The following is a 23,491-nucleotide window of genomic DNA, read 5'->3' as shown; positions in this document are numbered from 1 at the left end:
CTATTTTTCAGTGTTTTCCAGATAGATTCATCTACCTTTCTCCTTCCTCTTCTTCTTCTTTTTTTTAACAAAGCATTACTTTTGAGAAAAGAAAGCCTAGGGAGAGGGAAGAGGGAGAGTCAGGTGCTTAGTTTCCTGGGTGTGTATTTTCTGTTCAAAGGTGCTTTTTAATCTCAGATTAAAAAGGGTTGCTATAGAGACCTTTCCTTTCTATTTAAACATGAACATGCTGTGAAAGAACAGGATATTCAGGGAGCAGAGTAGGTCTGCAGAAGGAATTTAAGGATTTACTTCTACAGCTGTTTTTCAGAACTCTTCTAGAGCATTGATGCAGAATACTTTATATATTACTCTTCGGGCTGCTGGTCACTATTTCATTGCTTTGAACATATTTTTATTCAGAAAATAGGATGGAAGTGCCAGAAAGAGATGATGATGATGATGATGATGATGATGATGATGATGATAATGATGATGATGATGATTTGTTAATCACCCAGCCAGACACAGGTCACCCACCATGCCTTGTATCCTGCTTGCTGCTCAATACCCTGTTGTTTCTCCAATAAAGAACAGAAAGTTTCTTACATTCTTGGTGCCACCCTGCAAAGCTGACTGGCTACATTTGACCAGATACGTCACATGGTACACAAACCTGATCTCACTAAAAGATGATTTAAAGCCTGCCCTGAACAGCCTAAGAGTCCAATCAAAGCAAAATGTGTCATCTAAGCAGATTGAGTTCCAGTGACTTCAATGGGTTCACTGTTGCTTAATGGGGCTCTTAGATAATTGCAATCATTCTTCCCTAGTCACATCCCAGGCAAGCAATTGTTCAAAGGGCTTCATGGACTTCGGTGACACTGCAATAGCTATCCTGGATATGCAGACTAAGCCTGCATCCTGGTGGCCAAACAGCGGGGTAACAAATAGACACAGAATTTGTCATCTCTAGGTGTAGGACAATAACTGACTACATAGGAGGAAATGAAGATAACTGGATGTGGAAAGAGTTCCATTTGCTCAGTTTGCCAATGGAACCTTTAAAAAGCATATCTGCGCGATTACATTGAGAAACATTTCCTCCTGCGCTTGCCACAGAATCCAACAAGGCACATATAGAGTTCATTTAGTTAATGTTTATTATGGTCATAGGTCAGCAAGGAAGGAACCTCCAAGTGGTGCCCCTGGTAACAGCGAATTTAATTTTTTGCTGGCTAATCCTTCCAACCCAGAATGCAGGAAATGTCTCTTGAAAACAAAGGGCCCTTTTCAGGGCCAATTTTAATAATGGCTACTATGAACATTGAAGGTATATCGGCAGACAAGGAAGTTCTATTAAGCAATTTTTGCAAGACCAGTAAGTGTGATGTACTCTGTGTGCAGGAAACTCATCGAGGAATTTATCAACGATGTCTCTGTATAGTAGGAATGAAACCTGCTATTGAGAGACTAAGTGGACAGTATGGCAGTGCTATTTTTGTCCATCCTGATTTGATAATATCTTCAACAGCTCTCACAGAAGAAAATGACACTGAAATACTGTCAGTTGAATTAAATAATTGTGTGGTTACTTTGGTGTATAAGCCCCCTAATATACCATTTAGTTTTATTGAACCTGGGAATTTTCGCTCACAAAAGATTAATTTTATTCTTGGTGATTTTAATAGTCACAGTATTAATTGGGGATATAGCAAAACGAATAGAGACGGGGAAGAGGTGGAGTTGTGGTTGGAGACTAATGCCTTTACTTTAATCCACAATGCCAAATTTCCAGCCTCCTTTAATAGTGGTAGGTGGAAAACAGGATATAACCCAGACTTGATCTTCATGAGTAACAATCTCAGCAGTCAACGTATCAAGACGGTTTGGGACCCAATCTCTCATTCACAGCACAGACCATTAACATGCGAGGTGCACTCTGTTATTAGGCCAAGAAATGTTCCATTTCGACGTTGCTTTAATTTTAAAAAAGTGAACTGGAGGGACTTTTCTGATGTACTTGATTCTGAATTGCGAACTATTAAACCAATACCAGAAAATTACGACCTTTTCGTCAAAGCTGTAAGTTATGCATCTAGAAAATCTATTCTGAGAGAGTGCCAAACTCACTTTGTATCAGGGCTCTCTCCAGACATTATGCCTCACCTTAATAACTATGTCAGAATGTTTGACGAAAACCCATTCTCTGAAGAAACGATTGAAAGTGGTGATATTATAATGTCACTCCTTGCAGAATCCGAGAGGGAGAAATGGAAGGCCACCCTGGAATCAACTGATTTGACAAAGAACAGCCAGAAGGGTTGGAAACTTTTAAAACGTCTGAATAACGATCCAACAAACCTGTGTCAATGTAAGAACGTTACAGAAAATCAAATAGCTCATCAGCTGTTGCTAAACGGCAGGGTTAAGGAGAGACTTAGGAAATGGAGGCTCCCAAGGGCAATGGAAGGGGAGGCCAGTGTACTAACTTCACCCTTTGATAGAGAAGGACTGGAAATAGCAATTCATGATATGAAGAATGGTAAAGCCACGGAACTGGATGACATTCGTGTTGAACAAATAAAAATTTTTGGAGATTTTGCCAAGCGATGGTTGTTATAACTTTTTAATGCATGCATGGCTTCCAATTGCATTCCAAAGATTTGGAGGAAAGCCCGGGGTATTGCACTTTTGAAACCCAGAAAAGAACCAGATGACCCAAAGAATTTTCGTCCAATTTCCCTCCTTTGCCATCCTTTTCAACTCTATGAGAGAGTTCTATTAAATAGAATGTTTCCTGTTATTGAACCAACTCTCATTCCCCAGCAAGCTGGTTTCCGGCCAGGGAAGCCCTGTACAGGCCAGATACTTAAACTCGTTCAGCACATAGAGGATGGATTTCAATTGGGTCTAATTACGGGAGTTGCTTTCGTGGATTTATCTGCAGCCTACGACACAGTTAATCACAGGAAGCTTCTCTTGAACTTATATAATATCACACATGATCTTGCTCTGATTAAATGCATTGAGGCAATACTTGAAAATTGACCATTTTTTGTCGACTTTCAGGGAAAAAAGAGCCGGTGGAGAGCCCAGAGACATGGTCTTCCGAAGGGGAGCGTTCTTGCCCCCCCCCCCCGGTTATTTAATATATCTACCAATGATCAGCCTGTTGTTCCCGATACACTGTCTTTCATCTATGCTGACGACTTGGCACTTACTGCTCAGGGAGCCAACTTCGAGGAGGTGGAAGTTAGGCTTACTCTGGCCCTTAAGAATATGTCAGAATACTTAACAAGAATGGACTAAAACCTAATCCATCAAAAACTAATGTCTGTGGATTCCATCTTAAAAACAGGCAGGCCAAACGTAGGCTTGATATTATCTGGGATGGAGTGAGTCTGGTACATTGTGAGACACCTTGTTATCTTGGCGTTACACTGGATCGAACATTAACCTTTAAAAGACATTGTTGCAATTTAAAGCAAATGATCTCCACCTGTAATAATCTCCTCAGAAAGTTGGCTGGAACTACCTGGGGTGCCCATCTTATCACTCTATGAATGGCTGCCCTTGCACTGTGTTACTCGGCAGCAGAGCACGCCTGCCCCATTTGGGGCCGGTCTGCGCATTCTATACATGTGAATAGGGTGCTTAGTGATACATGTCGTATTGTTACTGGATGTTTGCACCCCACTCCACTTGATAAACTGTATATCTTGGCGGGAATAGCCCCACCAGGTGTCAGAAGGAGTGTGGCACAAGACAAGGAATATGGAAAGGTGTTACATGATCCAGCACGCCCATTATTTGGCCAAGTACCTCCCACAAAAAGATTGAAATCAAGGAGGAGCTTTTTAGATTGTGCCGAGGAGATTGCTACCACACCTCAAACAGAACGATTAAAAAGATGGAAATCCCAAGCAAAACATCTTTACGATTCGATAGAACCACTTGAGGAGCTGCCTGGAGGAGGAGTGGATGGTTTGGAGATGTTTAAATAGACTGCACACTGGTTTGGGTAGAACTAAAGATCAAATGGAAAAATGGGGGTTTCTTCCTGAGGACAAGGATATTTATTGTGAACGTGGTGCTATTCAAACAATTATCTATCTTTTGCAGTGCCCCTTGGGACCGACATGCACACAGAATGACTTGCTGGTCGGACCTGGCATTGGGCAAGAATGATATAAATCTACATTTTTATTAAAGTTTTTAATTTTTTAAATAGATTAATAATTATCTCCCAGTTCCTGCATTTCTGACATGAGACGAGACAAGATAGGTCAGCACTGGGTGTAAATCAGAGGGTGCCTAAGGCCTCCAGAACAGATACACAGGATGCTGCCTTACTCAACACCAGCCTTTGAACAAAAGTCAGCTACTTTGTCTTTCAGCAAGAGGGACCAGGATAGAGAAACAGATCAGTGTTTTAAGTTTGTTGTCATCCCCTGTTTACTGGGTTGCAGTCATCCTAGAAATATTTGCAGTTCAACACATTATTTACAAAGGTGGCATGTGCTAAATAATTCCAAAAACAATATTTTTTGTTTAAAGTCAGGGAGAAAGATGTAATAAAAGTTAGAGTTTGCTGAATGTGGTCTTCAAAAAAAAGGCACTCCTGATCCCAGGAGGGATTTTATACAAATATGTGAGATGGAAGAAAAAAGCAAAGAGAGGAAGGGGGCAGGTGGGATGGGGTGGGGGAACATCAGCAGCTGGGCCAAAGTGAGGTTTCTATTTCTGAATAGGTGAAAGTCTAAGCAGAGTTCAGAGATGATGGAGGCTTTTTAGAAAGCTAAAAAAGGAGATTCAGCCTTTTACACCTGGTACACCATGTAGATGGAGGGGAAACACTCAGCACGGACGGACTGAAATTCAGCAGAATGAAGTTTTTTGAAGCAACTTTGCTATTTTGTACAGCCCAGTTCAGACATAATAGCTCCAGTGCAGCATAATCTGTTGGAATGACCACAGGAGATGAAATTTAATACTGCTTCCCCCCTTTTATTTCTTGTCCAAATGAGGAATCTGTCTGGCTGCTCAAAAATCAGGATGACCACCCTGCATTTTTTAAACATTGTGTATGTCATTTTGTTTAGCAGCGTTACAAACTACCTTTCGCCCAGAAGTGCAAGGGAACATGCCTTTCTCCATTTTTTTCTCCCACAATGACCTGGTGAAGTAGATTGGGCTGAGGCAGAGGGACTGGCCCAGAGCCACTCAATGAGTTTCCATGGCTGAGGGTAGACTTCAACATGGGCCTGTCCATTTCTACTCCAACATACAGTGGGGCAAAAACGTATTTAGTCAGCCACCAATTGTGCAAGTTCTCCCACTTAAAAAGATGAGAGAGGCCAGTAATTTCCATCATAGGTATACCTCAACGATGAGAGACAAAATGGGGAAAAAAATCCAGAAAATCACATTGTCTGATTTTTAAAGAATTTATTTGCAAATCATGGTGGAAAATAAGTATTTGGTCAATATCAAAAGTTCATCTCAATACTTTGTTATATATCCTTTGTTGGCAATGACAGAGGTCAAACGTTTTCTGTAAGTCTTCACAAGGTTTTCACACACTGTGGCTGGTATTTTGGCCCATTCCTCCATGCAGATCTCCTCTAGAGCAGTGATGTTTTGGGGCTGTCGCTGGGCAACACGGACTTTCAACTCCCTCCAAAGGTTTTCCATGGGGTTGAGATCTGGAGACTGGCTAGGCCACTCCAGGACCTTGAAATGCTTCTTACGAAGCCACTCCTTCGTTGCCCGGGCCGTGTGTTTGGGATCATTGTCATGCTGAAAGACCCAGCCACGTTTCATCTTCAATGCCCTTGCTGATGGAAGGAGGTGTTCACTCAAAATCTCACGATACATGGCCCCATTCATTCTTTCCTTTACACGGATCAGTTGTCCTGGTCCCTTTGCAGAAAAACAGCCCCAAAGCATGATGTTTCCACCCCCATGCTTCACAGTAGGTATGGTGTTCTTTGGATGCAACTCAGCATCCTCTCTCCTCCAAACACGACGAGTTGAGTTTAGACCAAAACGTTCTACTTTGGTTTCATCTGACCATATGACATTCTCCCAATCCTCTTCTGGATCATCCAAATGCTCTCTAGCAAACTTCAGACGGGCCCGGACATGTACTGGCTTAAGCAGGGGGACACGTCTGGCACTGCAGGATTTGAGTCCCTGGCGGTGTAGTGTGTTACTGATGGTAGCCTTTGTTACTTTGGTCCCAGCTCTCTGCAGGTCATTCACTAGGTCCCCCCATGTGGTTCTGGGATTTTTGCTCACCGTTCTTGTGATCATTTTGACCCCACGGGGTGAGATCTTGCATGGAGCCCCAGATTGAGGGAGATTATCAGTGGTCTTGTATGTCTTCCATTTTCTAATTATTGCTCCCACAGTTGATTTCTTCACACCAAGCTGCTTGCCTATTGCAGATTCAGTCTTCCCAGCCTGGTACAGGTCTACAATTTTGCTTCTGGTGTCCTTCAACAGCTCTTTGGTCTTGGCCATAGTGGAGTTTGGAGTGTGACTGTTTGAGGTTGTGGACAGGTGTCTTTTATACTGATAACAAGGTCAAACAGGTGCCATTACTACAGGTAACGAGTGGAGGACAGAGGAGCCTCTTAAAGAAGTAGTTACAGGTCTGTGAGAGCCAGACATCTTGCTTGTTTGTAGGTGACCAAATACTTATTTTCCACCATGATTTGCAAATAAATTCTTTAAAAATCAGACAATGTGATTTTCTGGATTTCCCCCCCCATTTTGTCTCTCATAGTTGAGGTATACCTATGATGAAAATTACAGGCCTCTCTCATCTTTTTAAGTGGGAGAACTTGCACAATTGGTGACTGACTAAATACTTTTTTGCCCCAGTGAATAGCTACTACACACAGAGAGAACACACACGGTGTTATAAAGTGTAGGGAGGCATTTAATTAATATGTACTGATTTACCCAGAAAGCTTTGCTGTGAAGATTTTTTAAAAAGATCTTTAAATCTTTTTTAAAAACCCAAAATTTTACTATTCATAACAGAAGGACATGTATATTAATGGGGTGGGATGAGAGAAACTGGGTACCATCCTAATTCTGCAACCAATGGAGATGATCATAAGACAGGGAAATGAAGAGGGGGAGGGGGAGCGGGAGGAATCTTTATATGAATCAAACGGGAGGGATTCAAAATGAAAGACTCAAGTCTCTTTCATTTCAGCTCAAGTACTGAAATAAAAACCCAGGTGTTACTTTCTCTAAAAATAGGAAGAAAATGTAGATGAAGAACCCCATAAGGACCAGGAGATCAACTCCCTCTGAGCTCAGACGGGAAGGAAAAAGAGGAGCTTCTAAGAGAAAAAAGTGCGTAAGCCTCTCTAATCAACTGCCTGATTATGGGAGCGGCATTTGGAGCAGGGAGAAGCACAAGCCACTTGAAGGTACTAACCTATCAGCTGTCTGATGAGTAATCAGAGGTCTAGAAAGCTAGATCTACAGACAGAGGCACTGGAGGTTGTGCAACTATATGTTGGGGTGTGGTGGTTGCAAAACATACAGAGATTCAGGCTGCCTTGCTTTGTTTAGTGCTTCCAAGCATAGGAAGGTGTCCACTAGTCACAAACTTGGCCCAAGTTTTTGCATGAATAATGAGCTTGTTCACAGCAGTGCTACTTTGGCGGCACAGTTGCAATTGTGAGAGTGGCCAGCAAACTAAGGGTAGCTAAGCTGCTTATGGATAACTGTTTCCATAGAAGGCTGAACAGAGGATAGGCTTTCTCTGTTGTAGGCTTTCTCTGCTGTAGAAATGTATCACCTCTTTTCCTCTTCAGCAGAAAGTTTTTGTGGATTGCCTGTGCAGATCATCCTTCTGCCTCAGCTTCTTTAGACAATCATCCTTTCCTCCTGTGACAAGATCTGTGGAGATGCAGGACTCCAGGCATATTCATTTATTTGATACCGAACTATTTGTCACAAGTCTCTGCCCAACTACCAAGTCCTTTGGTATGCTCAGGAGACTTGAGAAACATGCAAAGGCTTCCTTCATTTGAACTATGGTTTGGAGATGGTAAGAAGCCGGAGACTGCTGAGAAGCAACACCTATGCTTTCTTACCTTCAACAATGAAGGTATAAATGAGAGCTCCAGGAAAGGATGTGGGTTTGCTAAACTCCAGGGGACCATGTCCTAGGTACAAAGCTTGGTAGAACTTACAAGGAAGTGAAACAGAATGAAAGCCTTTTCTGCAAAAAACAGAGAAGGGAAGAAACGTGCATGCTTTTAAATATTTTGGAAGTGGATGTACCTGAGCTGCCCAAAATTAGAAAATACCTGGACAACTGGTAACCGTAATGAACAAACTGAGATATGTGGTGGCCATCCTTTCCTTCCCAATTAGAAAAAAGAGAAGCAGAGAATTGTGAATCTCTGAAGTAAGCCAAATTGTTTTGGGTGGGCTGGACATCCTGACCATAGGAAAACCTTTTGATCAGAGATAGCACTGCCATTTGGACTGCCATTTTGCATCACTAGGAGAGGGGTCAGCAACTTGGTTCAGTTGAGGCTCACATTTCCTCATGAGTAATATGCTGGGGACAGCAGCGTGTATGAGGGGGGCACAGCCAAAAATGGGGACTCTGTTCACTCTCTGCCACATCCCTTTAAAAAAACAAACAATGCCCATTTATTCTCTTTTTCACCAAAGCTGCAAGAAAGGAAGAGAAAGCTTTAACCCAAAAGTATACATTTATAATGGCCATTTCCAGAGGGTCACCTGCAGAATCTGTAAACCCTTAAAAATTCTCAACTCCCAGTGCCCCGGACAGTAATTACAATAGCCTGTTCTCTTAGATTCTAGCAAGCAAAATCTATCTATCTATCTATCTATCTATCTATCTATCTATCTATCTATCTATCTATCTATCTATCTATCTATCTATCTACCTACCTACCTACCTACCTACCTACCTACCTACCTACCTACCTAATCATATTTATATAGCTGCCCCTCTCACATAAACTGCTCTGTTAGCATTAAATGGAATGGAAACCACAAGGAGGACAGAGAGATGGATTTTGAAACTAAGAGGCAGGGACTCACTAGGTGGTCCTCTAAAATAAAATCTTAATTTTCCATTTCAGTTTGCAATTTGTACAATGGGAATAATATCAATCCAGCTTATAGGGTTGTTGTAGAGAAGAGCTAGAAAGACTGCAACATGCATATATACATACATACACACACACGTATCAAACACATATGTAGAGCAATTCTGATTTCATATTTCCTTTACTTTGTCCAAAGGATTTAATTTGTCATGAAGTTTAAGAACTCCCACTAGAGGTACGCAGACTTATACGTGAAACTAAGTTTGCAATAATGTCTAGAGAAAGGGATATGACAATCAGTTTAAGTCATCTGTGTAGACATACTCAAGTAGTGAAGTTATTCATATATTTAAGCACCAATTATTGCCTGCCTGACTTCACAATTAGACTCCAAACCATGTGCTTAGATGATGAAATGATCATACAAATCCAAGAGCCTTCAAATAATGAACCTGTTATATTTGGCACATACCCTGGAGATGATCACATGCAAACTGTCCTACTAAATGGATTCAGATAATACCCACAATCCAAAGACTGTGAAAACACAAATATCCAAACTTTGTGACTCACTTACTATGTAGTCCTAACCTAGTAAATACAAAAACAGCCATTGCTGAGGAGACCTCAGAGAACCATTCACACTCTTATGTAAGAATGTATTTTCTTACCTCCGGGCTCCAGGCTGATGAGCTGTCAGTTGCATCATTCCCTTCAAATCCTTGGTTGCTAAAAGCTGTCTCCATTTCCAAACTTCCTTCAGTCTCTTGTCGACTGAGGCTGGGTGTTGCGCTGACTTCCACCTCAGAGTCTTTCGGTTGTCCAGAGCCCCTGCTCTCCACCGCAATTCTCGAACTGATGGATAGAAGGTCATCTTCATGAGAAGAGAGGTTGTCCTGGTAACTCAGTTGGCTGAAGCCATCTAAATCTAATGCATTTCAAACAAAGAAAAACCATTTGGGGGGGGGGGAAATCCTATTATCTTTTTTATCCTTCTAGTATAAACATGCCGTTTATGCATATGTGTTTTAATACACTCCAACACAGGGCCCTGAAATGACACTACATAGACTTTGAATCCCTGGCACGAAATAAAACTATTCCGGTTTGAAAAAGTAATGTCATCAGGATTCTGAGGATTTCAGATTTAGTTATAATTAGTTATAAATGAGGAGGAGACACCGACATCATTCAAAGGAATGGCTATAGTTAGTCCCATACTTGAGATAAGAAGTGTGTTTCCTGTATGCATTGTAGTGCTCCCTTATTATGAACATCACAACATTTCTCCAGGATGGATGTCACTAGCAATGAACTACAGTTGAAGGCTTGGTGGAATTGAACCATTTTAAATAGCTTCTGAAATGTTAGCTTTATGAAACTTTGGGAATAAAATGTTCCAAAATAAGACAGGTCACCAAGGAAAATTAAATGCTGTTAACATGATTTTTCTCCAAACTATTAATGATTTTAATTGAGTGGTCATGTGCCACCAAATCAGAGTCGACTCTTAGCAACCTCACTGATAGATCTTTTCCAGGATGATCTGTCCCCAGTGTGGCCTTCAGGTCTTTTAACTGTGCACCCACTGCTACTGTAATCAAAATAATGTTTAAAAAGTTTAATTAAGTTTAATTAGTTTTAATTAATGTAATAATTTTCCCCTTCTGTTATTAAAAATTACAATGGAAGAGCAACTTTTTAAGGCATTCTGGAGGACCACGGTCAAGGCCCTTCAGAAGGCTATGCTCCTGCTCTAAATGATTCCTCCCACACTGCAGCAACACTGACATCCCTATATCCAGTAGAGGAGAAAAAGGGAAATGGAAGCAAAACTGACGGAAACAGGAATAATAAAATTCTTCTATAAAGTTCAGATGTGCTGCTGATATTTCTGAACATTTATAGAGCATTTCTTTCTCACTCAAGTTTACAAACTATTAAGTCTTCCTGAAGTCATCACTGTTTATCATTTGATTTCATGAATATTGAACTGAAAATCAACTCCAACCTACTCCCAGGTAAACATGCAAAAAGATTGGCATCCTGCGTACAATTCTCTACTTGTTTGTTCAGAATCAAACTGTTTGGAGTGCCATGGGATTTCCTTTCTACAAGAGTGCTGTAGGGTGCCTTTCATTCTACTATGAAGGCTCTGAGCACCACTGGTGTTGAACAGTACATGGTGTACATCACAGATTGTAGCTCTAACATAAGCAGTACATGTTTGATATACACTTGGCACACACACTAGAGCAGTAGGCTGAAAGACAGGTTTTAAAATTTAAAATAAATAAATAAAATGCCACAAGCTTTCAGAATAGAAGTGGTTCTCTAGTGAGAAATTATTTTACACACTTCCCACACACAGCCTCCCCCAGCACACATATTCAGTGCTTTGCAAATTTGGCCCGCAGCCAAAATATCAGTTAAGTGTTAAAATCTATTTGAAGGTTAAGAAATGGAATTCAAGGGAACCTACTAACTGCCTAAGGCTGTAATCCTATGCCTGCTTTTGGGAGTCAGCCTTACTGAAACAAATGGGACCTATTTCAGAATACAAATAATCCAGTTTCTTTTGAAATTGGTGCTCTGAAATATTATGGAGCTCTCTTAAAAGTTTATTGCAGGATTCTTCAAAAAGAATTTCCAAAAATTGAAGTAGCTATACTAGAAACAGCCACAGGGCACACTAAGATACATTCTAAGGTGCATAGCACAAGCTACTTCAGCTTTTCCAACCTGGCACTTTCTCTCTGGAGGGTGCTGATTGGAGAAGTCTGATCTAAACTAATGTTTGTCAACCTCAGGAACCTCAACCTCAGCATACTGGCAGGGGAATTCTGGGAGTTGAAGTCCACACATCTTAAAGTTGCTGAGGTTGAGAAACACTGATCTAAACAACCTGGTAAAAACTACTCTGACTCATTTTCTCATAGGATCCTAAGATAAAACTTCAGAAAATGAGGGTTGTCCTAAGCAAAGGCATCTTGATAAATAAATCTGACTTACCCTAAAACGGTATCATTTGTGCTTTCTTAAGGAAACAGAGTGATGGCTACAGCAACCATTACTACAATTTACACAAGTCAAATGTTCATTGTGTCAGTCTATTAAGGTGTTAAATGTAAAAGTTGGGGGAGGAGTTAAGAAGCTTGTGAGTGCACACCTATTTTCCAAAGACTCCTAAAAATATTTTATTTTTAATCTTTTTGTCCATTTCATTTTTGAAATGATATGTTGATTTAAGATGAACGTCATGGGCTTTTGATTTTATGGTTTTTGTCAACTTTCCAGATAGGTTTTGACTAACTTTTAAGGGTTTTTTATCAGAAGCTGTGCCGGCCATGAGAAGATGTCCATATGCCTTCAGCCCTGGAGCAGATTCTAGTCATGTTGTTCACCACTTGGCACATTGCCTGATTGAGCCAAACTGGATGTATTCTTGTCTGTCTCTGCAATTTCTTTTGATGCATTTTTTTTGGAAAGAGTTAGAAAATACCTTCACTTTCAGAGGCCTCAGTACTGTATTCTTCATGATTTGACAACAAGCAGTTAAATTTTGGCCTGCGCTCCAAATCTGCTTGGATTCCTTTTTCAGAAACTCCTGATCGAAAGCTTTGTGAACGAGAAACTGAGATCTCAAACTGTTTAATCACCTCCTCATCACTGTCTGAGGACGTTGTTAGATCTTCATCGTCCCCATAACTGTTCACTGGGAGAAAAAAGACAGAGACACAAAGGATTTTGACAGCCCATGGGGCAGAACATGGACAAAAGCTGTCTTACAAGCTCAGAAAAACTCAGAAACAAGGCAGGAGCCACCAGATACAGGATCTTCAATTAGCCATTTGTGTTTTACCAACTTTCTGCTAGTGATCTTCATGAAAACAATGAACGTTCCCCCCCCCCCTATTCCTCATTCCATTTTTTTTTCTTTCCATGAAGAGGACGCTGGTGTTTAATATTTGCCATGTTTCATTTGTTTTATTTGTAGTAGTTGATTTTCTAACATCTCAGTAATTATGAGTAAATGTAAACTTTCAAACTTTCAATCAGACATAGGCTCAACCTTGCTCCCCATATCCTCCACAATGTTTTATCTGAGCCCTACACGATGGGTAGATTTTTAAAATGCTATTTGGTTTAAACATTTATTCATCACTATTATTAATATTTTAAACATAGTACAAAAGTGCTGTAGGAATGGGAAGGGAAATATTTACTGGAGATAAATGACTATCATCTGGCCTTAGTTACAAGTGAAAATAGCCTCCCCACCTATCCCAATCTCCACTCTACCCTGGAAAGGTATATTCATGTCACAACTAAACCTGAATAGTGTTTCCAGATCAGTTACAATACTCCGTATCAGTTATTTCTGTCTGCTGTCCATGTATTGGATGCAGGCAATAAAATTCCAGCATAAAAATGCTGTTGAAACAAGATAAATGTGTATCTAATGCCACTAAAAGTCCCTGCTCCTTTGCTACTTGGTCAAAGTGATCATTTTGATGGCACACAAGATTCACAAGGGCCAAAATTCTCTTTCTGAATATAGTTAGTTAGCTGAAGATCAAGTCAAGTTTGATTCTTGGAGATTGCATGGATGAATGCTTTCCATCTTGACCTATCTTTAATATAATACATAACTTTTCTAAGAACATTGCAGTAGTCTTTTAAATCCAATCCATCTGTTTTATCCATTGTCTTCCCTTTCTATTTCCCCCAACCTTGCCAAGATCATAATTTTTTCTACTCTAGCATCTCCTCCCATCGTGTGCCCAGAGTATGTGAATTTCTGCTTGCGGATCATCACCTCAAGAGAATAGTCAGCTTTTGATCTATGACTGATTGATTCTTCCTGCAATGCATATTTCAAAAGCACCTATTATTTTTTAACTATTGTGATCTTTGTTGTCACTGAAATACCCTTCACAATCTTACCTAAGTTCAACATTGCCTTCCTGCCTGGGACTAATTTCATGGTATTTACTTCTCAAGCATACTAACCAACATTAACTATTCTTGATCCCAAGAAAACAAAGCTATCTATCACCTTAACTTCATCCCTATTAACAAAGTTCATTAAGCATGCAGGCTTGCAATGCCCTTGTCTTCTTAATATTTAATAGTAATCTGGATTTTTAACTTCCCCTTTTTACTGAACTTAGCAAATCTAAGAAGAATCAGATCTGGTTAGTACTCCCAGAAGAGATCATGAAAGAAATTTAAAAAAATAATAATCCCAGAAGACAGCAATAGCAAATCATTATTATTGGTGCCAAGAAAACCATTAATGTACTGTATATATTCTTTAAGTCTAAGCATTTTCTATGCATTCAGGATTAAATGCTAAAACATAGAGGTTATTTTTCTTTTTGCACCTTCATTACATATTACTATACAATCCAGTCCAAAAACTAACCCTGTGCAAGATGACATGGTTATTGCACAAATCCATATTACTGTTCATGATACTATATAACATCAACAATTTGACCAGGGAAAGGAACATTCTTGAGCAATTGCCATACATGTTCCAAAGCATAAAAGAAACTCCTATCTCAAATAGCTCTAATTCCAGTGTTTCCAAAATATGGTCTACAGAAATGCAAGGGACTTACAAAAATAGGTATAGGTACCAGCTTGACTTTCAACAACCAGGTTCCAGAATTTTACCTCTACCCTTTGCTTCACCTAGTCACTAACCCAGGATGTCAGTGTAAGTCAATCTAACTCTCTATAAGCCTCTGCCCTGGGGACCATTTTTTATTGGAAGCAAATACTGCCACAGTATACCCTACTTCTCCATCCTATCCTACACTTTTTTCTGTGTCAAGATCTTCAGTACTGCTTGTACACATGATTCCACTTGTCTCTGACCCAAGTGAGATAAGTCTCCTTTGGTGACTTCATGGATATGTCCATCCAATTTTCCTGGTGACATTAAGGAGGTGGTTTATTCTGGGTATTTTTTACTTCCTTGTATAGTCTGTAACCCTGATATCCTCTGGAAATCTCCCTTCCCAGTATTAATGAGCCCCAAGCTGCCTACCTTTAGAGGCAAGATAGGGTCAGCCAGGTGCTGCCTTCTGTTGAGTTGCCTCTGACATAAATGTGTAGTAAATCTAAGTAAGAACTCAATGACAGAAATAATGCTCAGCAGCCAGAAAGTCCCAAACCCAGCTTCTGGCAACTCCTATTAAATTAAATATTTCTTCCAGAGGTTGTGAATGGTCAATGTCAGGAAGAGAAGGTGAAGCTCAGCTGGAAGCCCAAATAATCTGAGACAATTTATTCAGCTTCTAGTACAAACGTTTGCCTTTGATCATGCTACTTGCCTTGGATTTACTGCTTGTTCTTTTCTATTATCACCTGGGAGTCACCCGACCCCACAGTAAACTCTGACATGGGGTGGTGGTCACCATGAAGTCTCATGCTACTATTGACCAAGGCAGCAGAACTGATGGGATTATGAAGAAAGCATGCCTGACAGACCTCCAAGCCCTCTCTGGGCCACCAGAGAGAAGGCAATCTGATATGTTGGATACAAAATACAGTATGTCTACCAACGTATTTGGGCAAAAGAATAACAAGTCCTCAGAGATATGGCTCCATATTCTTTGCATATATTTTGGCAATGCTGAAAAAATCTGTGTTGCTAGAGCTGTATTCCTTTATCCTCAAAAAAAAAAAAAAAGCAGTACAATATAGTAACACACTAGACAGCTGGTATATTCAAATGCATGTGACTCTGTGCGTGTGTGTATGTGTGAGAGAGAGACAGAGAGAGAATGAGCACACACACATACACACACACACTCTGTCACTTATACCCACCACTCCCCCAATCCCATCAGTTCCAAAGGAAAGATTCCTCCTGTTGTTTCCCTGGATGCAGATGGCAAAAAAATAAAAACTAAAACTAAAAATCAAGAAGTGGCACACTAACTCTTTTTTATACCAATTAGTAAAGACGATGGTATTGAAACACCTGCTCTTTCATAGCCAGATTTGTGAGCTTAGCTCATACCTCAAACTCACTCTGGAGATACCCCAAAGCTTAGGGGTGAGGCTGTGGGCACAGGAAAATCAAGCATTTGCAAGCCTAAAATAACATAGCAAAGGCTTCAATGTCAAAGTCACGGAGCTGGTCTTATACTAGGCAAAGCAAATGGAGAACACGCAGAGATACTTGGAAGAATCCAGTTTCTGGTAGTAGAGAATGCCTATTTCTAACTTCCATACCCATGCATTTAATGTATGTCCATACTGTATGTAGATGTGAGTACATATAGCATTAAGATTTCAGCCTCCTATTCTATTCACTTTATATTCCCCTATCCACAATAGCTAAATAATAATATTATCTTAGTTCTCCTTTATGTAACAAATCTCCCTTCCCTGAAGATAGAGGTGAAATTTATAAATGATTGCTGTAATACTAGTTATTATGCTTCATATTTTATATGAGAATAATCCAAAGACTATTATAATTTCAGCTTTTGTCCTCTGCCTCACCTACTTTTCGGAGTGTTTATTGGCCCAAGAAACACTGCTCAGCTCTGCTGCAAAGCATTCTTTCCACACTTCTGTTTATTCATTTACACTAGTCCATTTTATTTAGTGGGGGAAACCATTTATTTAATTCGTTATAGCCACATTTTTCCATTACAGAATTCAAAACGGGCCAGACCAAAACCTGCCTAGCTTAATCAAAATAAATGCATGCTGTTGGACATCAAGGATGCAAAACAGTTAACCAATATGCTAAAGTCTCTTTGATTCTTAATTGAGATGCTAAAATCTAACACTTTTCTGTTCCAATCTGAACACAGTCATTAGCTAGCACAGATCTCATCCTAGTCACAAGGATACCTTCAATTTTAGCTATTTTAACTCTGCCAACTTCTCTCATACATGTCAGGTTCAATTATATCTCAGAACAAGAATAACAGTGTCAGGATGAGAGGCTGGACTGTTTCTTTACTCACACAGACAAGGATTAAAGTACAGAGGATGCTTTGATTGTCATCTAAACTATTCAAGGTGAAGTTACTTCTCATTCCCATTTGCCGTGCTTTTATTCATACTATTATCCCCTTGTCACAAATATCACATTTTCAGCTGCTCCACAGAACAATCTTCTTTGTTCACAGCATGCAAGTAAATATTTACCTCTTGAGATGAACAGTCTACCAAAGGAGTCACTTCCTTAGAACACATTTGCGTATTATGAAGACACACTTCACACACAGGCACTTATCTCCATCAAATTCTCTCCTCCTCCTCATGCTTAGCTTGCCTACCTCCTTTAGTGCCCAGATGACTTTCTGTCCTGACTTTGACATATAGTATGGCAAATCACAGCACCAGCTTCCAGAATAGATTTTATTTCTTGAGGTCCATAGGAAACTAAAAATTGCAAATGGCAATAGCGGAATACTTTTTGTTTACAAGTATGTCCTTCCATATGAGAAGGAAGAGCAGGATAAGCTGGGGCAATAGAGCATCTGGAGTGGAGGCGAGAGATAGTGGCAGGAATAACTAGGCTACTGGAGTTCTGTTGCAACAGAACTCACAGGATTACAGAGCCAAACCTGGAAAAATTTAAGGGATTTTTATTGTAAAGCTAGCTGCTGTGTGGGCATATGTGTGCATTTTCATGCTGTAGCTTTGTAAGTGACATTTAGTTTTTCAAAAAATACATATAACTAATCAAAGATGCAAAGATTACAATTGCAATACTATGAGTGTATCCTGAATATTTGGGGGGGGGGGATTCTTTGAGTAGGCTTTTTATTGTCCTGCTGAACCCACCCATTGAATGAGAATCAACTGGTGACTATTCCTAGCATGGGTGGCTAGGAGGTAAAGGATCAGGGGAATCTATGAATCAGGAACCATGTTAAACATGGTCTGGACAGAACATGTGGCCATAACTGTGGCCAAAGTGGAGGACGGAGTTGAAATCCAGAAAGGCATTTCTTAAGACACTTCTTTTCCAGTAAGTTTATATACAGGAGATAAGCAGTTGAAGGCTGTCATGTAGAAAAGCCATCAGTTCCACACTCCAGCAGCTCTTGAATCAAAAGTGTTGCCCTCCTCAAACTCATTGGTTACCTGGGGCAGGAATGCACTGAGGAAGGAAAAAAATCAGAGCTCTATTTGAGCAAGTCGAAGTCCTATCTAAACCAACTTTCAGTTGCACATAGTGGTTGCTAGATGCTACTGGGAAGCTCCTCGTTTCTTGCTGATGTCTAGGTCTGTCCAAATACTGGTATTTCTCTCTTACACACATATAAGATTCCATAGAACAAATAAACTGTAAGAGCCTATACTGACCTGCAGCCTCCAGATGCCTTGCACATGATGACCTTGGTTTGGGATGATGGGACATCTGAAGGGCAATAGCCTAGAGAAGCCTGATCTAAAAATTATGGAGGTTTAATCAGTATTAACACCCCTCCCCCTCTTCTTATCCCTAAGGAAACTAGGTTATTTTAATACCCCTTCTTCTAGTGAGAACAATGTTCAGTTTTTTTCCAAATCTGCTTATGGAGAAAAGGTCAGTATATCTACTCCTGAATCAACATACACAGCCTTACTGTTTATCATTTCTGTTTATAAAAGCTTTGGAAGGATATGTCACTGGGCCTGGGGATCTGGATGTGGGGCAGAGTCCGTGCAATGGTTGGGTTGATTTGACATTGGTGCTTTTGTTTTTTACCTTGGCTGCAGATGACATGTGTGTTGTTTTTACTGTTTTATGGGGTTTTTTATGCTGTTTTAATTACTGTTATTCCCCCCCCCCCCGAGTCAAGAATTTGAGATGGATGGCCATATAAATTGAAATAAATGAAATAAATAAATGTCTGATTCGGTGTATCTTGTGAAAAACGTTCTGTGTGCCGTATCTCCAGAATCTGCATAACTGTAATTATATCAATCAAACAGCTTCCTTAATTATGGAACTTGCCCTGAGTAGCCTAAAGAGAAAAGAAAGCAACCTGTCTGGCCCAAAAATGAGGGAGGGAGGGAGGGAGGGAGGGAGGGAGGGAGGGAGGGAAGGGAAGGGAAGGGAAGGGGATGGATGGATGGATGGATGGATGGATGGATGGAAGGAAGGAAGGAAGGAAGGAAGGAAGGAAGGAAGGAAGGAAGGAAGGAAGGAAGGAAGGTTGGTTGACCTAGCGAATTACTTTATTCTGCTTTGCGCTGTGAGTCTACTTCCTCAGAAATGACTGTAATAGTCTTTCTCCAGTTCTTCAGCATTCTGGAAGCTGTAATTCAGCCTCTAACAGTTGGCTTGATTGTGAATTGTAATACATGTTTTCCATGTAACATACATGCATCTACTGGAGTGGAAGTGATTGTCCTGGCCAGTAGGTAGTTGGTGAGATAAAACATATTCTAAATGATAGAGATGGAGCATTGACTGCAAGCTGCTGAAAGGGTTTAGTCCAAGAGAACCACTGTATAGCTAGAGTAGTCATTGAGTGAAGAGAATGGAAGAATTAAAGAAAAAGAATGTATAAAATCAGAAATATTCAAAAGAATGGAAGTGTTCTTGGTCCTGGCAAAACAAGACTCTAATTCAGAGAGAGAATGTAGGGAAACCCTGTGTTACTAAGCATCTCTATGTCAATTTACAAGGCACACTAATCAAGAAAACACTGTTAAAAAACATAATGAAACCATAGCCACAGCAAAACATTATTAAATTATTCCCATCAAGGAAAGTAAACTTTGAAGTAAACTGAACTGGCAATCTTTTATGCTCAAGAAGCTTGTAAATATCAAAAGTACAGAATACTGTTTGCTTCTTACTGAAAATTAATAGCTTTGAACCATCTGTTCACCCAAACGTATTTTCTGCTACCATGTAAGAATTTTAAAGAAGCAGTTGATTACTCAGTGGAATCCCAGAATTATGTACTTCTCACTGGCGGCAGCAGTACTTGAAGAAAAAAGACCTTTCAGGTGCTATGAAGAAAACACAGAAACTGATATTGTAGAAATTAACAACAAAAGGTAGTGCAGAAGCTCACAACTACTGCTTTCAGGATTAACAGTGACAGCCATGGATCTGGGACAGTGGGTCTATGACGGGAAGGTTGATGATCCGTCTACAGTAACTGGGAGCATTTCTCCTGGATTTCATAGCCAGTGGGCTCTCCCAATCCTATCAGAGATACCACAGGCTGAACCTGGGATCTCATAAATACAAAGCGAGTGTGAGGACTGGAGGGACCAAGGTTACATGCAAAGAAGGTGAGGACAGGCCATTACAATGACAATGCACAGATGTCAACACCCCTTTCACTGAGAAATGACTGGCTCTCACTCATTTAGGAAGCACAGAAGGAAAAAGAGATGTACTGTAACATTTGAACCTGGAATATATAAGGTTTGACACTTAGAGTTGTAGTATGTGGTAATTTATGAGTATTTATGGAAACCATCTCCTGATGGTAAAAATGACTGTGTGCACAGATTCTCCGAGTCAGCTAAGTGGCAGCATCTGGCTGACCGTGGCAAACCTCAGAAAGCTAGGAAGATTTGGATTTGGCTAGTATTTGGCTGGGAAACCCCTAGGAAATACCATTTGGTCTACATTGGGAAGTAAAAAAACAAAACAAAAAAACCTTGGAAGAAAGCAGTGATGAATCACAGCCGTTGCTGTTGCCAAGAAAGCTGTATGGGCTTTTCAATGACATCATCAGGAGTCAAGCTGGACTTCAAGGAGACTTTAGTTTACAGGCTCTCAGGCAGCTTTAGCAACTACTACACCTGTATGTCAATTTGCTGAAAGCTATGGCTGCCAGTGATTTTATGGTTCATATATCACAAGGGTTGCTTGGCCATTACAAGTGCAGTTCTCAGAAATAAAAGGTGTCAATAACTGCCCTTTATACAATAAGAGAGATAGTGGAATTGCATTTCCAGCTGCAACTGCAACTGAAGGCTGGTGTAACACCATCAGTGATCAGCCACTTTTGAGTGTACAGTGCAAGCCTGGCATTAGCCCAAGACCACACTTTGGTCTGCAGATGTACATGACGAAGTAAATGTTGGTTTAGTCCCACATCTCTGTTTTGGTGTACTGTGCACTCCTTTACTATTTTAACTTAGTACATGCACTGGACATATCCATGCTTTGATGTGTCTGATGTATGCCGATATCCACAAATACAGAGCACAAACACTTCTTTATTATAAACATTCTCCCGAGAGTTGACAGAGAAATGTTACCTATTTCCCTTCAGAATGAAACACCCACGAAAACTGCAAGATGATTTTTCAGAGCTCAGAAAGAGAGAGAAGATTTGGGGTTAAATATAGCACTGGGACTTCTAAACTATCTCCAAATTTTATATTTCTCTTGAGTTTATGTTCCTCTTTTATTCAAGCACAGGATGAGAATTGTCATCATAAGGTATTAATTCTCCTGTTGCTTCCTGCCCCTTCCCAAAATGAAACGCATGTATATCCAGTAAAGACTATACTAGAGTAAGAACATGAGGCCTCTTTGCTTTTTCATCAATAGCAATTACTTGATGAAGAGTGTCTATTTTCTTCTCATACTTTACTATTAGCAAAAAGGTCCTTCTGTGATCTGCCAGAAGTGCTTCTATGGCAACAAAAAGCATTCAAGTACTGCTATTGTTCTGTGTCAATTTATCATTAAAAGCCTCTATTATATTTTTGGGAGCTGGGTGAAAGATGGTACATTAAGAATAAATAAAAGTTGAGAAAGCAACATTTCCCTCCCCCAAAAAAGCAGCAGCAAAAAAGAGAAAATAGACACACAAGGAAACTCCACTGAAGTTGAAAAAACACACTGAGACAACTGTTTACAGTTTTGAGGCAGGACAGCATATTTATTCTACTCATAATTTCTCTTCCATTGCCAAATTGTTATCTACCAGGCCACCCATATCAGATAGGTATCCATAAAGACAGTATCAGCCCTCTTCTCCTGAGTTTTTATATGTTTTGGGTTTGACAGAGGACTTGAAGAGCTGGAAGTTAAGGTATTAAAAGTAGCCTTCCCCAACCCAGTGTTTTCCAGGTGAGGGGGACATCAATACCCTTATTTCCCTAGCCAACATGGTCAAATTTGAAATCAGGTTGGGAAAGCTAGAGGAAAGAGAAGCTATCAGCTCCAGTTTTAGAACCACTCCATGCCTTGTAAATGTGGCATGTAAATGTTTACTAACAGCAATACTGTAAAACAACCAATGTATCAACATCAGTTATGAGTTACTGTTGTTTCATTATTATGTCACATACACAAATTTTGGTTTTATGCCCTCTGCCTTGTTTTCATTAACAAGATGGCTTATTTGCACAACATACCTAACTGGGTCAAGAATAGGATGGATGTGGTGTGTGGACTTGAAAACTCAGTCAGCACCGGGTTAGAAAAGAGTCCGTTTTTATCTAACTCTAACCCCAGATTTAACCCCAAACAATTTAACCTCCCTGGTCAGCTGGGTACTCCAAACATCAGAAGATTTAACATATGGTTGAACTTATTTTCTGGCCACCAAATACTAAAACATGAGCCTTGAACAGTCCAGCAACAGCAGATAAACAATGGGGGCTTCTCTAGGCATTTAGTCTCTGTTGCTTTTTTGTTTTCAGCCCCTCTCTAAAATTTCTATGGCAAATCCAATCCTGATTTGGCCACTACAGATTTTTCTTTTAGTTTCTTCTAATCTGAAATATCAAGCACTATATTCTGCAAATGAGCCTAGGATACTAGTGAAAATGCTACCTCTTGATTTAACTGGGGTAGTTTTGCTTTTTCCTGATCATTTGCTGCTGCTTCATTGTGTGAACCATTTCTCTAGGAGTAGCAGCATAACAAGTTAGCCTTGCTATGCAAACCTAACTTATATGTCTTTGAGAAATTATTGTCAGATTTTCTTAAAAAAACTGGAAAAGGAGTAGTGGGCCAGCTACACCAAAGACTTGCAGTTTTGAGAATGGATTTGAAGAAATGAATGTCTGACTTAACAATAGTGGACAAGCAGATGCTTTAATAAACCTGGCACAAGTTAGATAAGAAATTACAGAATGAAGTTGATGGCATCAGCACAGTGTATCATAGAAGCATCAGCTATGCTCATTTGCACTTTCAAGAAAGTAACAATATGAAATGATAAATATGTACAATACACTGTTTCAACGGAATTTGTTTCAAGCTCAGAATCCTGAAAAATAAATGTCTTATTTATGTCCAGGAAGATTCTGTCAAATGTGAAAGTGTCTTCTCTTTCAATTTCTTACTGAACTTAAGGAGAACTTGTTCCTCTTTTCAGGTACAAGACAATTCCATCTGATGAGGTGATGTGAAGATCAAGGCATATTTCAACATTCATGTG

General features: G+C 40.0%; 1 protein-coding gene across 3 annotated transcripts in view; it reads right to left on the bottom strand.

Annotated features, from left to right (window-relative positions):
* Positions 1–23,491, bottom strand: part of SYT16 (synaptotagmin 16) — a 49,063-nt gene that overhangs the window by 14,924 nt on the left and 10,648 nt on the right. Inside the window, exons 3-4 of one of the 3 annotated variants that reach the window (XM_025166046.2) lie at positions 12,598–12,810; positions 9,767–10,023 (exon numbers count right to left, since the gene is read on the bottom strand). In XM_025166046.2, coding sequence (XP_025021814.1) covers positions 9,767–10,023; positions 12,598–12,810 — 470 coding nt within the window. Of the gene's footprint in view, positions 1–9,766; positions 10,024–12,597; positions 12,811–23,491 lie in introns of those variants that run through there. The other 2 variants (XM_088149738.1, XM_025166047.2) reach the window with 2 other exon arrangements.

Source organism: Python bivittatus, unplaced genomic scaffold (assembly GCF_059951505.1).
Source record: "Python bivittatus isolate LINGU-HERP-01145 unplaced genomic scaffold, Pbiv_v1 ctg000580_np1212, whole genome shotgun sequence".
NCBI lineage: Eukaryota > Metazoa > Chordata > Lepidosauria > Squamata > Pythonidae > Python > Python bivittatus.
Note: the sequence above shows the minus strand (reverse complement) of the source record. Positions and strands in the feature narration are given on the sequence as shown.